The 13,204-nt window shown below is 39.5% G+C and overlaps 1 protein-coding gene across 1 annotated transcript in view; it reads left to right on the forward strand.

The window, feature by feature from the left end:
• The window catches only part of TMEM200A (transmembrane protein 200A), a 72,835-nt gene extending 60,038 nt beyond the window's left edge, over positions 1-12,797 (forward strand). Inside the window, exon 2 of the mRNA XM_007450531.1 lies at positions 10,969-12,797. Within this exon, the coding sequence (XP_007450593.1) occupies positions 10,985-12,460 (1,476 nt within the window). The 5' untranslated portion in view covers positions 10,969-10,984 and the 3' untranslated portion in view covers positions 12,461-12,797. The remainder of the gene's footprint in view (positions 1-10,968) is intronic.
• The last annotated feature ends 407 nt before the right edge of the window (positions 12,798-13,204 follow it).

Below are 13,204 nucleotides of genomic sequence, written 5' to 3' on the forward strand. Positions count from 1 at the left end.
TTCTTTTCTGCCTTTTGCCCATTTTCTCTGTCTTCCTCTCCCTCAGCAGCTCTGAATCAGTTAATTTTGTCTCCTGGAATTCTAGGTAAAAAGTCTCAGTTAAAACAGGCATTGATTGGTACTTTTTCAGGGGTGAAACAGTAGGCATTCCCATTCAATAGGAGCGAGGCAAGGATGTCCACGTCATTCCTGTTGTGTACTTGTTTACCTTTGCTCTCTGGGTAGTGGGGGATAGTTAGATAATAGCAATTGTAGGTTTAAAATTGGGAAAGGGGAGGCAAAAATATATCTGGATGACATAATTATATTTCTAGAACTAAGAGAATGAACTGAAAAGTTTTTTTATTTAAGTGAGCGAGTTCAGTGATGTAGCTTAGTACTAAATTAATGTACAAAAATCAGTAGCCTTCCTACATCCAAACAACAATCACTTGAAGATAGAAATGATACTGACAGAAAACACACCAATGTGCAATAGAAACCCAGCGACAAAATAACCAAGAAATAAAAAGTAACAATAATTAAGAAAGATCTATGTTTAAAAAAACTATAACATAAAATAAAACCTTTTAGATAAAATGCTGATGTGGTACAACAACGCCAAGTTTCCCTATAGTTATGTAGAAATTTAGCATGATCCCAATTAAAATACTAACCGGATTTTTTAAAATCAAATTCTAAAGTTCATAGGCAACATAAAATGTGTAACAATAGACAAGAGACTTTCGGCAAAGGAGAATGAGAGTGGGCTAATCTTATCAGATATTCAAATATGTATTTTAATACAAATGGTAATTAAATCAGTTTGGTTCTGGCAAACGAATAGACTGATTAATGGAACAGAATGGTAAGTTTTTTTTTTTCGATTTTATTTATTTTTTTATACAGCAGGTTCTTATTATTTATCCATTTTATACATATTAGTGTATATATGTCAGTCCCTTAATATTGATCCATATGCACATGAGATTTGGTATATAGTACTGATATATGAAAGTAATATGTAATGGAAGTAGCATTTCAAACCGAGAAAGGAGTGACTGATGACCTGTGAACAAAGTAGATCCCTATCTCAGTTCTTACGCAAAAAGGAATTCCAGGTACATCAGAAAATTAAAATGGAAGATAATTGGCATATAAAATTATTAGAGGAAAACATGGGGAAAATTTTAATATAATCTAACATTGAAGAAGGTCTTTCTAATGATTATATGAGGCCATCAATCAACATACTGATAAGGTTAACCACATACAATTGGAATCTTCTGTTTGGTTAAAGATACGATGAAAAATATAAATTGAATATGTTTGCCAGGCATATCACTACCAGAGAGCTGATTTCTTCAGTATATAAACAGCTTGTATAAATCAACTGTGAAAAACCAAATGAGAAAATATTCTCCCTCCTCTCTGGAAATAGCTAGGAGAAATCCAACACTCTGCTTACCGCTGGGAAGGGGAACTAGAGAAAACAGGGGTGGGAGAGACTTCTGCACTTTGTACTGTTGGGTTTTTACCTTGAGCACAAGTAATTCCCGAATAGAGAAGATAAGAAAAACACAGACTGGCCAACAAATACTTTTTTTTAAACTGGAAGCCTAAAAATATGTTTTCCTCAATTCCCCTTGCCGCCACTAACCTGTACAAATAGGAGAAGAGAGGGAAGAAAATGAAAATAAAAATAGTTACATGCATCCCCACTGCCGCCTGTATTTTTTTTCAATACGTTTACCAATAGTAGAGTTTCTCTAAAGGACCTGTGGCATATGTCCCCTAAATGCTAAGGGACTTTTGTATTTCCAAGCTTAACAGATTCTTTTTTAGTGTGAGTTGTGGAGTTTGGCCTTGCCATCCCTCACAAGGCCTCTCTTCATACCACTTTCTATTTTGCCTGAAAGGCAATCCTGCTCAGATTTTACTTATGGGGAAAAAAAAGTAAATTCTCTAGATGGACTTTGAACTATTTCCTAATGTTTTTCTAGGGTTTTAAAAATGCTATGTAGCTTAGAGCTACTAAGCTACAGCTGGAAAACTTTGTAAGAAATTAGATGTACTACTGTACTGTTACCGTGGATTAAAAGATGACATGGCTCACTGCTAATTCAGATGGTGTTTTTGCTCTGGTGAGAGGTGGTTCCTTCTTTACAGTAGAGACGAAGGTAAGACCTTTTGCCTCCTTAACGATATTGGCACAGCTGTGTTCCATGCAAAACTGACGTATACAAGATATTGGCTAGAAAGTGGAGCAACTGGGATTGAAACTTCCTACCGCTCTCCAGCTTTTCCCCTTGTCGTATAGGAATGTCAGCATGTGTTTGGATTTTCCAGACATTCAAAATCGCTGGAAAGGACATTACTACTTTTTAGAGTCTCACTTTCCAATATCGTCTTCAAAAACATGGTCACCCTACCTGTAAGTGAAGTTACGAAATATGCTCTCCTGCAGAGGAGGGATCTATATAAAAAGTCCAATTTGTGATTTTAAATACTTCAGCTCTTTATGCAGGAATATCTCAGCTAATTTCCTGCATCTTAGTAGATTTGTGACTTCTTTAGTAATAGCTTCTTTACACCAATTTCAAGTCGACTTCCTGTCAGGAAACAAAGGGAACAGGGAGTGTGACAGTCCTTCTAAGGACTTGTCCAGATTTGAAGACTTGGGATCCAGGGCGGGGAGTATATTTCTACTTTGGGGAAAGAGGTTCTGATTTCTTCTGTTCCTGTAGAAAATGTCTCCCACTGGCTCTGAGCAGAGTTTTTTCTAACAGCTCATTATGGATCTGTTATTTGGCCTCCTGAAGATTTTTGTGTTCCATGGGCTTCCTGGCTTTTAGCCCTTGGAAAGAAATTGTTCCACGTCATTGTTACACAGCTCATAATTGGTTTAGGCCCATATTTTACAGTTTGTCAGGCTGGCAGGTTATGAAAGCATCAGTAACAAAGAACATATATAGATTTCCAAGTGCATTTTCCATTCCTAGCATTTTCTGCATGTTTAGGAGGTACTTGACCGTAAAATGATATTTTATCTTTAATGACTGGGTATCATGCTGCTAATTATCAAAAAATTCTGTATTTCCCTTTAGTTCTAGCATTCATGTGGAAGTAGAGCTATACTAAGTATTAAGAAACCGTTCTCTCCATGGTAGGCCAGCAAAGGCCTTCAGAATGTACATAAAGTCATAGCTTAAACTTTTTGTCACAAAATTCACATTTTGTAAATTTTCACTTTATGTCACCCTTTCAGCATCTTCTCTAGTTCTCATATCCCCAACCCATATTCTTCATTTTCAATCTGTTTTATGTCCAGGTGTCCCAATGGAAACAGAATGGTGCTTGCAGAATTCATCAGATTACTCAGGCATATGATTTAATTGCATCGCTAAGTAAAAACAGCAGATGAACTGGTTTGGGTTTCTCTACCTTGTTTTTATTATTGCTATTATTTTTTGACAGAGACAAGTCTCCAAATCTCAACAAATAGAATGAATTGAAAAGAAAATCATGCTTTATTCTTTCTGTAACATACTTCCCACCTGTCTCTGTCTTACATACACTCAACTCTTCTTTGCAACTACCAAATTATTAATGCTTCTGCCACTAAAATACACAGATGCCACTCAGATAGTTTTTGACTCTAAATCCCGGGACAAACTTGCAGTCATAATTTCCTTCCAATGTACAGTGACCCATCATTAATTATTTAACTCAATATATTAAAATATATTTTTAGTTTGCCTACCTGAGCAATGAAAGGGTTAATAATAACAAACAATGAAGAGTTAATAGCTATTGTTTATTGAGAAATTACTGTAAAGTGTAATAGTGAACACTTTATATGCTTCATTTTATCCTCAAGAAGACCTTAAAATCAGACACAGCTGACATCAGTGATGTAGACCTTAGTTCCCAGACACTGAGCTGTGCTTTGCATTTATCATTTCCTTTGCTTTACAACAACCTTATTGGTACTATCCTCGTTTTACAGATGAGGAAACTGAGGCTCCAAAGGATGAGCCAGTTTTTCAAAGATGGCTATTAAGTGGTGTGTAGGGGTTCAAGTCCCCCCCAGGTCTTCTGCCCCCAGTGTACTGTATCCTCTGTATTAAAGATGGGTTTTGCCATTTTATACAATGAAGGAACTGAGAGGAGAAAAGTTTAGAACAACACGCCCAAGATTGCATGGCTATCAAGTGATGGAGCAAGGGTGTGAACCCCTGTCTTTCTGATTTCAAGGCCCATGTGCAAAACAATTATGCTGCACATTAAAAAATGATTTCTATTCTATTCTTATTTTTGAAACTTTAATATGATTGAGCTATCTGTCATCCATAGGCATTTTCTCTTTCAGCTCTGGTAAAGATATAGATTAGAAATCCTCCTCTAAAAGTTTAAAATGTCTCTACATGGAAGAAAGTCCTAAAACTCTTCTAGCTTGAACAGAAAATATTTCCATCTGTCACATCTGTGGATACCACATGGGGTTTTAATATACTGATTTTGTTTGGTCTTGAAGGCATAGATTAATTTTCACTTCCTGTTGGCGGAAAGCCTCACTGTCTGGCAACTTTTTAAACCTCGAGATTAGAATCAAAATTCAAAGTATACGTAAGACAATATCAAATATATTTAAAATAATAGGCACACTTCAGCTGAGAAGATGAAGAAAAACCGTAGGGCGAGGACTCTCGTGAAACAGTGAGGAAAGAGAATGACTTAGAATCTGCACGGCAAATTCCTCCTGATGCACCAGGTCTCCATGACCTGCTGCTGTTTCTTGCAAGCTTCCCTTGATTCCTCCAGATAGTGTGGAAGAGCATTCTCTAGTATAGCTCCATCAGAGCAATTCACTCATTCTACTTTAAACGTGTACTTTGACTGCTTTCCCACTGGACCCCATATTCCTTGAAATCAAGGATCGGGTGTTGTTATCTCTGTGTTCCTAGTTACTAGCATATTTCAGTCATAGCCAAGCCTTCATCAAGGCAGTTCACAGTCAACAAATAAACTTGCTGAGCACTTAACTACATTCCAGGCACTGAGCGAGGCATTGGAAGATAGCATGAAAAATAATACAAAGAGGAATATCTAACCAAGAATGAACGTTGGCCTGGGAGTCTGAAAACTTAAATTCCAATCCTATTCTTTCTGCTAATTCATTGTTAGATCTTAGACAACATTCCTGTTTTTAGTTGGCTAAAAGGAATGTCTGGATTCAAAGTCTTCTAAAGCTTTCAACTCTGCAAGTCTATTTACTTACCATTACCTTAGATATGAGCACGTGAATGCTTTTAGAATCACATCTGGTGTATAACAGGCTCACGTGTGGTCAGAATAGTAGGTCGGTGTCGTCAGAAGAAGCCTTAAGTGTACAGGAATAAAATTCCATGGGGCTGTGAATATTCAAAACTTGTATGGATTAGGGCTGGGAAAAGCGAATTCCAGAATGTGCTTAAACTTGTAAAAAGGGTAAAGGACAACAACAATAAGACTTTTACAAGTATAATCAGAGCAAGAATAGGAGAGGATAAACCTGACAGTTAGATGCGATGGTGTAGTGTTGATACGTGATACACAGGGAGAAATCCTCCTTGTCAAGGAGAAAGAGCTTTCAGCTGAAAGGTGCACAATAAACATGGTCCAGAGGAGAGATGAGCCCAAGGTAGACGAGTAGATGTTAAGTGTGCTTGAAAGAATGCAAGAGTCTGCGTCTGTAGTGAGAAAGGTAGCAAATGAAATTGAATTCCTACTGATGCTTTCTGAGCTGTACGATGGCAAAGGCCTGGAGATATAGCCCAACAGGATCCTGGTTTGCACAGTGAAGAAGCAGGTGTGTTGTGTGAAATTTAAGCTGCTGATCTTTATAGCTGTTGCTAGAAAAATTGTAGCTGACTTATGAACACTGAGAATGAAAAATAGGACGATTGATATGTAGCTAAAAGTTAACCAGAACTAATTTTGTTTTGTTTTGTATTGTTAACAGAAGAATATCTGTCTTTTAGCTTGGCGTTTGACAAAATCGTGATATCTCTTTGGAGAATATGGAAACACTGAGTGTAGCTGACACTCTCGTTAGGCTAGTTGAATGACCCCCTCAAAAATATAGCTGCTAATCATTATATTCTTTAGGCCAGGACACATATTTTGAGCCCTATATCTACTACAGTACCAGATATCAGTTTTTACTGATTACATGAATGAATATTTACATAAATTAACAATGTCCACCTAGGAGGAGGTCTCTAGGGGAATACCACAGGGCTTTCTTCAAGTTTCAGAAGTTTGGGTGAAGCCTTGGGTCCAGAGAGAATGATAAACAAAAACTCTGTGCCCAAGTTAACAAAATGAAATTCAGTGTAGAAAAAAATCTTCACTTGGGGCTTCCCTGGTGGCGCAGTGGTTGAGAGTCCGCCTGCCGATGCAGGGGACACGGGTTCGTGCCCCGGTCCGGGAAGATCCCACATGCCGCGGAGCGGCTGGGCCCGTGAGCCGTGGCCGCTGGGCCTGCGCGTCCGGAGCCTGTGCTCCGCAATGAGAGAGGCCACAACAGTGAGAGGCCCGCGTACCGCCAAAAAAAAAAAAATCTTCACTTGGATTTTTGAGGACATAAGCCCCAGCCCTACCCTATCCAGGATGATAGAGTAAGGAGGGGAATCGGGGTGGAGAGTGGTCTGTTCTGAGTCTGAACCTTCATATGCTGAAGGTGATCTAGACAGATGTGAGAGGACAGAGCTCACCCAAGGATGGGTCTTCACCCTCATCTACTCCCCATGAAATGGAAATGGAAGTCAGTTGGTTCATAGTCACAGTTTTAAAGGCACAAAGCATTCTTTAGGTTCTGGTGTTCTGGCAGAAAGAGGAATCAAAATAAGAAAATGGACAGGGAAAGAAGACCTCAAGCAAAAGCAAATTCAGAGCAAATTTAGAGGCCCATCCCCTTCTCAAATTCTGTAAGAGCATACGCTCTGGAGCCACCTGTGAGCTGTGTGACCTTAGGCAAGTCACCTAAACTCTCAGAGCCTCAGTTTTCTCATCTGCAAAATAGAGATCATAATGATCATAATGATTGTGTCCACCTCCAGAATTGCTGTGAGAATAAATATGTTCTTATACCTAAAACACTTCGAGTGGTGCCTATGAGCACTGTGTGTTAGCTATTATTACGATTATTGTTATTGCTATTATTAAAACTTAGAAGGATGCTATGATTTGTTACAATAAGAAAACTGTAGTTAACGGGGTCCCTATACTCCAATCCCTTCGCTACCAGCAAACAAAGAAAAGTCGTAAAAGTGTAGGATGGAAGAGATGTGGCTTTGCAGCATAAGTAAAGAAGCAGACTTAAGCTGTTTTTGCATGTACTGAACACATTGGACCAAGCTGACATTGCAGTTTGAAGATGCTGAGGCCTGTGCATTCACTGCCTCTAGGTTTTATAGTTTCACTAAGTTTCATATTGCAAAGCTGCCTTTAGCATCCTCATGCTATTTCCCAATATCAGTCCCTCATTACGGCTTTCATCTACAAGTTGAGATTCATTTTCCTAAGATGACAACAACTGTGTTTTGCATCTTCCTCCAACTCCATTGAGTGTGAGTGTAGCATTCAAGCATTCGGGAATGACTCGTACTCCCTCCCAAGACCTGGCCCTCCCCCTCCCCCTCTAGCCTTGCCTGGTTCCCTCCCTCGGTGCCGCGCTGGGTGCCAAAGGCTGGGCAGAGCTCTGTTCCCCAGGCTTTCTTTTTCTTGACCTTACCCGAAGTGCCATTCACTTGATTTTTTTTACCGTGATAAATGTTAGAATGCTCTTGCCTGCATGAAGCCTGCTGTCAGGGTCCTCCCTGATTGAAACTTTTATTCTAGGGGTTACCACATTATGTTTTATGTAGGTGTACGAGCCCCTTCGTTAGCTTTCAAGCTCTTTGAAGCAGGGACTGAGTTTGCGCACTTTTGCTTTGCCAACTCAGGGTCAGTTTGGGGTCCTGAATCCCAAGAGAGGCTCACGTAGTGCTGAATTGCCTTGATTGGAATTGAGGGAGGACAGACACGCACCCTGAGCTTGCCGATCCTTGGGCCTGTTGGTGCCCCTGTCCGGCTGGCCAGGGCGGACTGGCTGAAGAAGCTGTGTGAGCCTCTGTCTCCCCCTCATTCTCATCTCGATCCATAAACTCCTCCAGGAATCTTTCCTCCCTTCGTTCACACTCTTAAACGGCCCTTGCTTTTTCTTCCTGTCTCTTCTGACTGGCTTTGCTTGCTCACGAAAGAGCCGAGTCACTCACTGCACTTTTCCACCATCTCTCCTCATCTGTATTTCTCAAACTATTTTTTTCCTCTTCCAGACCCTTTTCCTCTATCAGCTTCAGGAATAGAAAATGGCATCACTAGCAGAAAATGTTTTCCCAAGTTGGGGAGGACTGGGAATGTGTATGGAATGGGAATTCACCGAGGCTGCATTTAAACCAGATGCGAGTCTTTGGCCCTTGTTTTCATTCTATTCAGAAAGAGTTTAGACAAAATTCTTATCCTGCCATTATGGAAATAATTGAGTTAGATGGCTCCTATGTAATCTAAGCATTTTTTCAAGAGCTCGAAACTGTTTTTGGTTCAAGAAAACGTAGGTTGACACTAAGCTTTGTTTTAGCCAAGGTTTAGGAAAGGTTCTAAGCTATGGTATGTATACTTTGATAAATTTCACAGACTAGAGCTATGGGTTATAATATGGTTTGTTCTTCCAGTATTCAACTAACTTTAATCTAACTTACAATTCCAATGAAGGCTGGATTTACTCACCAGCCAGTTCAGCTAGCTAAAACTATAGATACCATCCATGACCCTGTTATTTAAGGGCAATTCAAAAATCATAAATAGAAATTCAAAAGGAGAGCTTGATTTTGCAAGACAGAATTCGATGCCATGAAGCAACCCTCTCAGAAATTTGCCAGAGACCTTGTGGGTCTTAAAATATTCTCTGTTTTCTACCAGCCAGATTTGGCAGCTTGAGAGCTATTCATCACAAATAATGACAAATATTTTACCAAGTCACAAAATGTTGCTGTTTATTTTGGTATTAAATTTGTTCAAATTTTTAACTAGGAAAGTTAGTATAGTAATATGATGATTATATAGCAAATCTCAGGAAAAGTATTACTCCCTTACTGAGCATTTTAGCAAATATCTCTTGACACTAGCTATGTGTAAGGTATTATATTAAATATTTCTGATAATAAAAATGTGGATTGAACTTGATGTTTGACCACAAGAAGGAAGAACTAAGACATTATAATATGGTGAGTGCCATAGAACACTTGCTAAAATGCTCTGAGGAATGAACTCGTGTAAGAGTTTGCTTAGTGAGTCAGAGAAGGCTTTATGAAGGAAGTGGAATATCAGCTTCAGTGATTAGCCAGATGATAATATGTGAAATATGTGAGAAGGGGCATCTAGACAGATGAAACATTATTAACGGAGTCTCTGAAATAGTATAGTATGGAGTACAGGCAATATGGTTGCGTTTTAGTTTTTGTAAATGAAAGAGAGCAGCTGGAGATGAAGCTAAATTCAGTAGTTGAATTCATGGGTTTGAAATCCCAGATTAAAACTTTGGTAGGTAGTGGGGAATATTTTATCCATTCTTCCACTCTTTAAACAACTTCGGAACTGTATTTTAGGTTAATTAATCTGCCCTCAGTGAGTAAGCTTGATTGTGGAGGAAGAGAAATGGAGTTTGGAAGACCAGTTGGGAAGTTATTATAATGGTCTAGTCAGAGTTCATAAGACCGGCACTAGGCTGGGAAAAGCAGGATTGGAATGAAGGGGTAGAATTGAGAGACATCCTATAGTGAAAATTTCTAGGAGTTAGAACCTGATTGGAAGACGAGAGGAAGAAGGAAGGGAGGAGTTAAAGGTAACTATGGAGAGTCAAGCCTGAGAACTGAGAGCACTGAAAAAGTCAGACAAGTCAAGTAGTAATGGGTGGAAGGTGAGTCCAGCTCTGTGTGCTGTGGGATGGAAGGTGAGTTCAGCTTTGCTAGAGGAGCATGAATGTACATATATATGTCCCCCGGTGGAGAGCTGGAAATGTGAAATTGAAACTCAGGCTGCAGTTTGAAATACAGACTTGGGACTCATTAGCTTAAACGAAACGGTGGAAAGCGTGGGAGGGAAAATGAATACCAAGGGGGACCATAAAGAGAAGATGGCCAAGGACAGGACACTGGAGGGAAGGTGGTCTACTTTTAGGTGAGAGAAGATGAGCCAGAATCGAAATAGTCAGTGAGGTCAGGGAAGAGCCAGAAGACTTAGTATCATAAAAAGCTGGACAAGAGGGAGTTTCAAGAAAGGAAGGGTCAGGTAATATCCATGGAAAGAGAGAAGTGAGGAAGATGAGAATTGAGCAGGAGAAATTAAACGTGGTAGGTAAGAGTTCATTGGTGACCTTCACAAGAATGGTCTTAGAACTGTGAGTTGCTGGAGTGTATTCTATTTGTAAATCTAGAGTTTGTTTGGGACCTATTAAGTGTTCTGGATTTTTCTGTTTCTTTAAAATAACAGATAATGAAGGATGATGTGTGTGTGTGAGAGAGAGAGACAGAGACAGAGAGAGAGAGAGAGAGACAGAGATAGAGAATATGTGCATCTTGTGACCAAGGAACTGTTTTATATAATTAAGTGATAAAATTATTTAAGTAAAATATACCTTGAGCTCACGTTTCATTAATAATAGAAACACTAATTCAGCCAAAAAAGGAAATCTCCAGAATTTTACATTAGTCAATAAACAAAACTTCTACCCAAATTAAAGACTTATTCGTCGTCCCCATTGCATTACACGAAACAATAACAACAATATACAGCATTGGCCAAAATGTTCGTTCGGGTTTTTCCATAACGTCTTATATAAACAATTGCTGAACTGCTGTGCATAGCTCAGAACATACTTAGATTGTCGTCTTTTTCTCTTCTTTTCAGCATAAAAGACTGAACTATGATAGCAACTGGTGGAGTGATAACTGGCCTGGCCGCCTTGAAGAGGCAAGACTCTGCCAGATCGCAGCATCATGTCAACCTCAGCCCGTCGCCTGCTGCCCAGGAGAAGAAACCAGTCAGGCGTCGACCTCGGGCCGATGTCGTGGTTGTTCGCGGCAAAATCCGGCTTTACTCCCCATCTGGTTTCTTCCTCATTTTAGGAGTCCTTATTTCCATTGTAGGAATCGCAATGGCAGTCCTTGGATATTGGCCTCAAAAAGAACGTTTTATCGATGCTGAGACGACATTGTCAACAAACGAAACTCAGGTCATCCGGAGCCAAGGTGGTGTGGTGGTTCGCTTCTTTGAGCAGCATTTGCATTCTGATAACATGAAAATGCTTGGCCCTTTCACAATGGGGATTGGCATTTTCATTTTCATTTGTGCTAACGCCATTCTTCACGAGAACCGTGACAAAGAAACAAAAGTCATACATATGAGGGATATCTATTCCACAGTCATCGACATCCACACGCTAAGAATCAAGGAGCAAAAGCATATGAATGGCATCTACCCTGGTCTAATGGGGGAAACGGAAGTAAAACAGAATGGGAACTCCTGTGCCTCAAGACTGGCAGCAAATACCATTGCTTCTTTTTCAGGTTTTAGGAGCAGTTTTCGGATGGACGGCTCTGTTGAGGAGGACGAGCTGGTGAGAAATGAAAGGAAGAGTTTTGGACATCTTATGCCACCTTTGCTCTCTGACAGCTCTAACTCTGTTTGTGGCCTCTATCCACCTCCTTCCCAGACAACTGATGATAAGACCAGTGGCCCTAAGAAATGTGAAACCAAGTCAATTGTGTCATCGTCCATCAGTACTTTTACATTGCCTGTGATCAAACTTAATAATTGCGTTATTGATGAGCCCAGTATAGATAACATCACTGAGGATGCTGACAACCTCAAAAGTAGGTCGAGGAATTTGTCAATGGACTCCCTTATGGTCCCTTTGCCCAATACCAGTCAGTCCTTCCAGCCGGTCAGTATGATGCTCCCAAGGAATAATTCCGTTGGGGAGTCACTGTCAAGTCAGTACAAGTCCTCTGTGGCCCTTGGACCTGGGGCTGGACAGCTCTTGTCTCCTGGGGATGCTAGAAGACAATTTGGGTCCAACACATCCTTGCATTTGCTCTCGTCACACTCGAAATCCTTAGACTTAGACCGGGGTCACTCCACCTTAACCGTTCAGGCAGAACAACGGAAACATCCAAGTTGGCCTCGGTTGGATCGAAGCAACAGCAAAGGATACATGAAACTAGAGAACAAAGAGGACCCGATGGAGAGGCTGCTTGTACCCCAAGCTGCAATCAAGAAAGACTTTACCAATAAGGAGAAGCTTCTTATGATTTCAAGATCTCACAATAATTTGAGTTTTGAACATGATGAGTTTTTAAGTAACAACTTGAAGCGGGGAACTTCTGAAACAAGGTTTTAATGTTGAAAAAATATCTTATTTTACAAGGCTATATATTCTAAACCTATTTTCACCAGTGTTCCCTTGTTAAAGCCTTGGTTATAAGCCTTTTTAATCAAATGGTTTGTAGTATATTAGACCTGGCTGCTTAATTCTGTAATGGAGACTTACAGATGTTTGGATTACTTAGGATTGCAGTACTCTATATTACTACATATGAATTTATTTTTTTCCATTCCCTTGAAAGCATGGGTTCTTTCATTAATATGAATACAAAATACTTCCATCCAAATTAAAGTTCCTATTCTTTAAAGTTCTTTCACTGATGGTCATATTCATAGAGCAAAGTGTCCAGTTTAGAAAAGGCAGGGTACCAAAGTGTAGACTAGAAGTGCCAAATTCAATGCAACTCTTAGGTGTCATTTTCTGAAAAATTGCTTTTATATAGGATTGGTTAAATTATTTAAAAGGAAAAAGATCTAGCTTCTGTGCAAGCTAAATAATGTGAATTGGGTAAATTGGCTTAGTTCTGAGTAGCTAATTGACAAGAATTGGTTGAGTTTGGTTGTGACTAGTACCCTGAGCTCTAGGTAGGTAGTATTTTTTTCAACATCAGTTCTATTTTAGTGATATTTTATTAAGAAACCATGTATTCAAGAGCCATGGCTGAGAATGCCAGATATTCTTAGGGGTAAATATCAGAATGCTCAGCTATAACTTTAGATATTCAGAATCAAAATTTCTTTTCAACTGACTTGAAAAATG

This window comes from Lipotes vexillifer, unplaced genomic scaffold (assembly GCF_000442215.2).
Source record: "Lipotes vexillifer unplaced genomic scaffold, Lipotes_vexillifer_v1.1 scaffold537, whole genome shotgun sequence".
NCBI classification, from domain to species: Eukaryota; Metazoa; Chordata; class Mammalia; order Artiodactyla; family Lipotidae; genus Lipotes; species Lipotes vexillifer.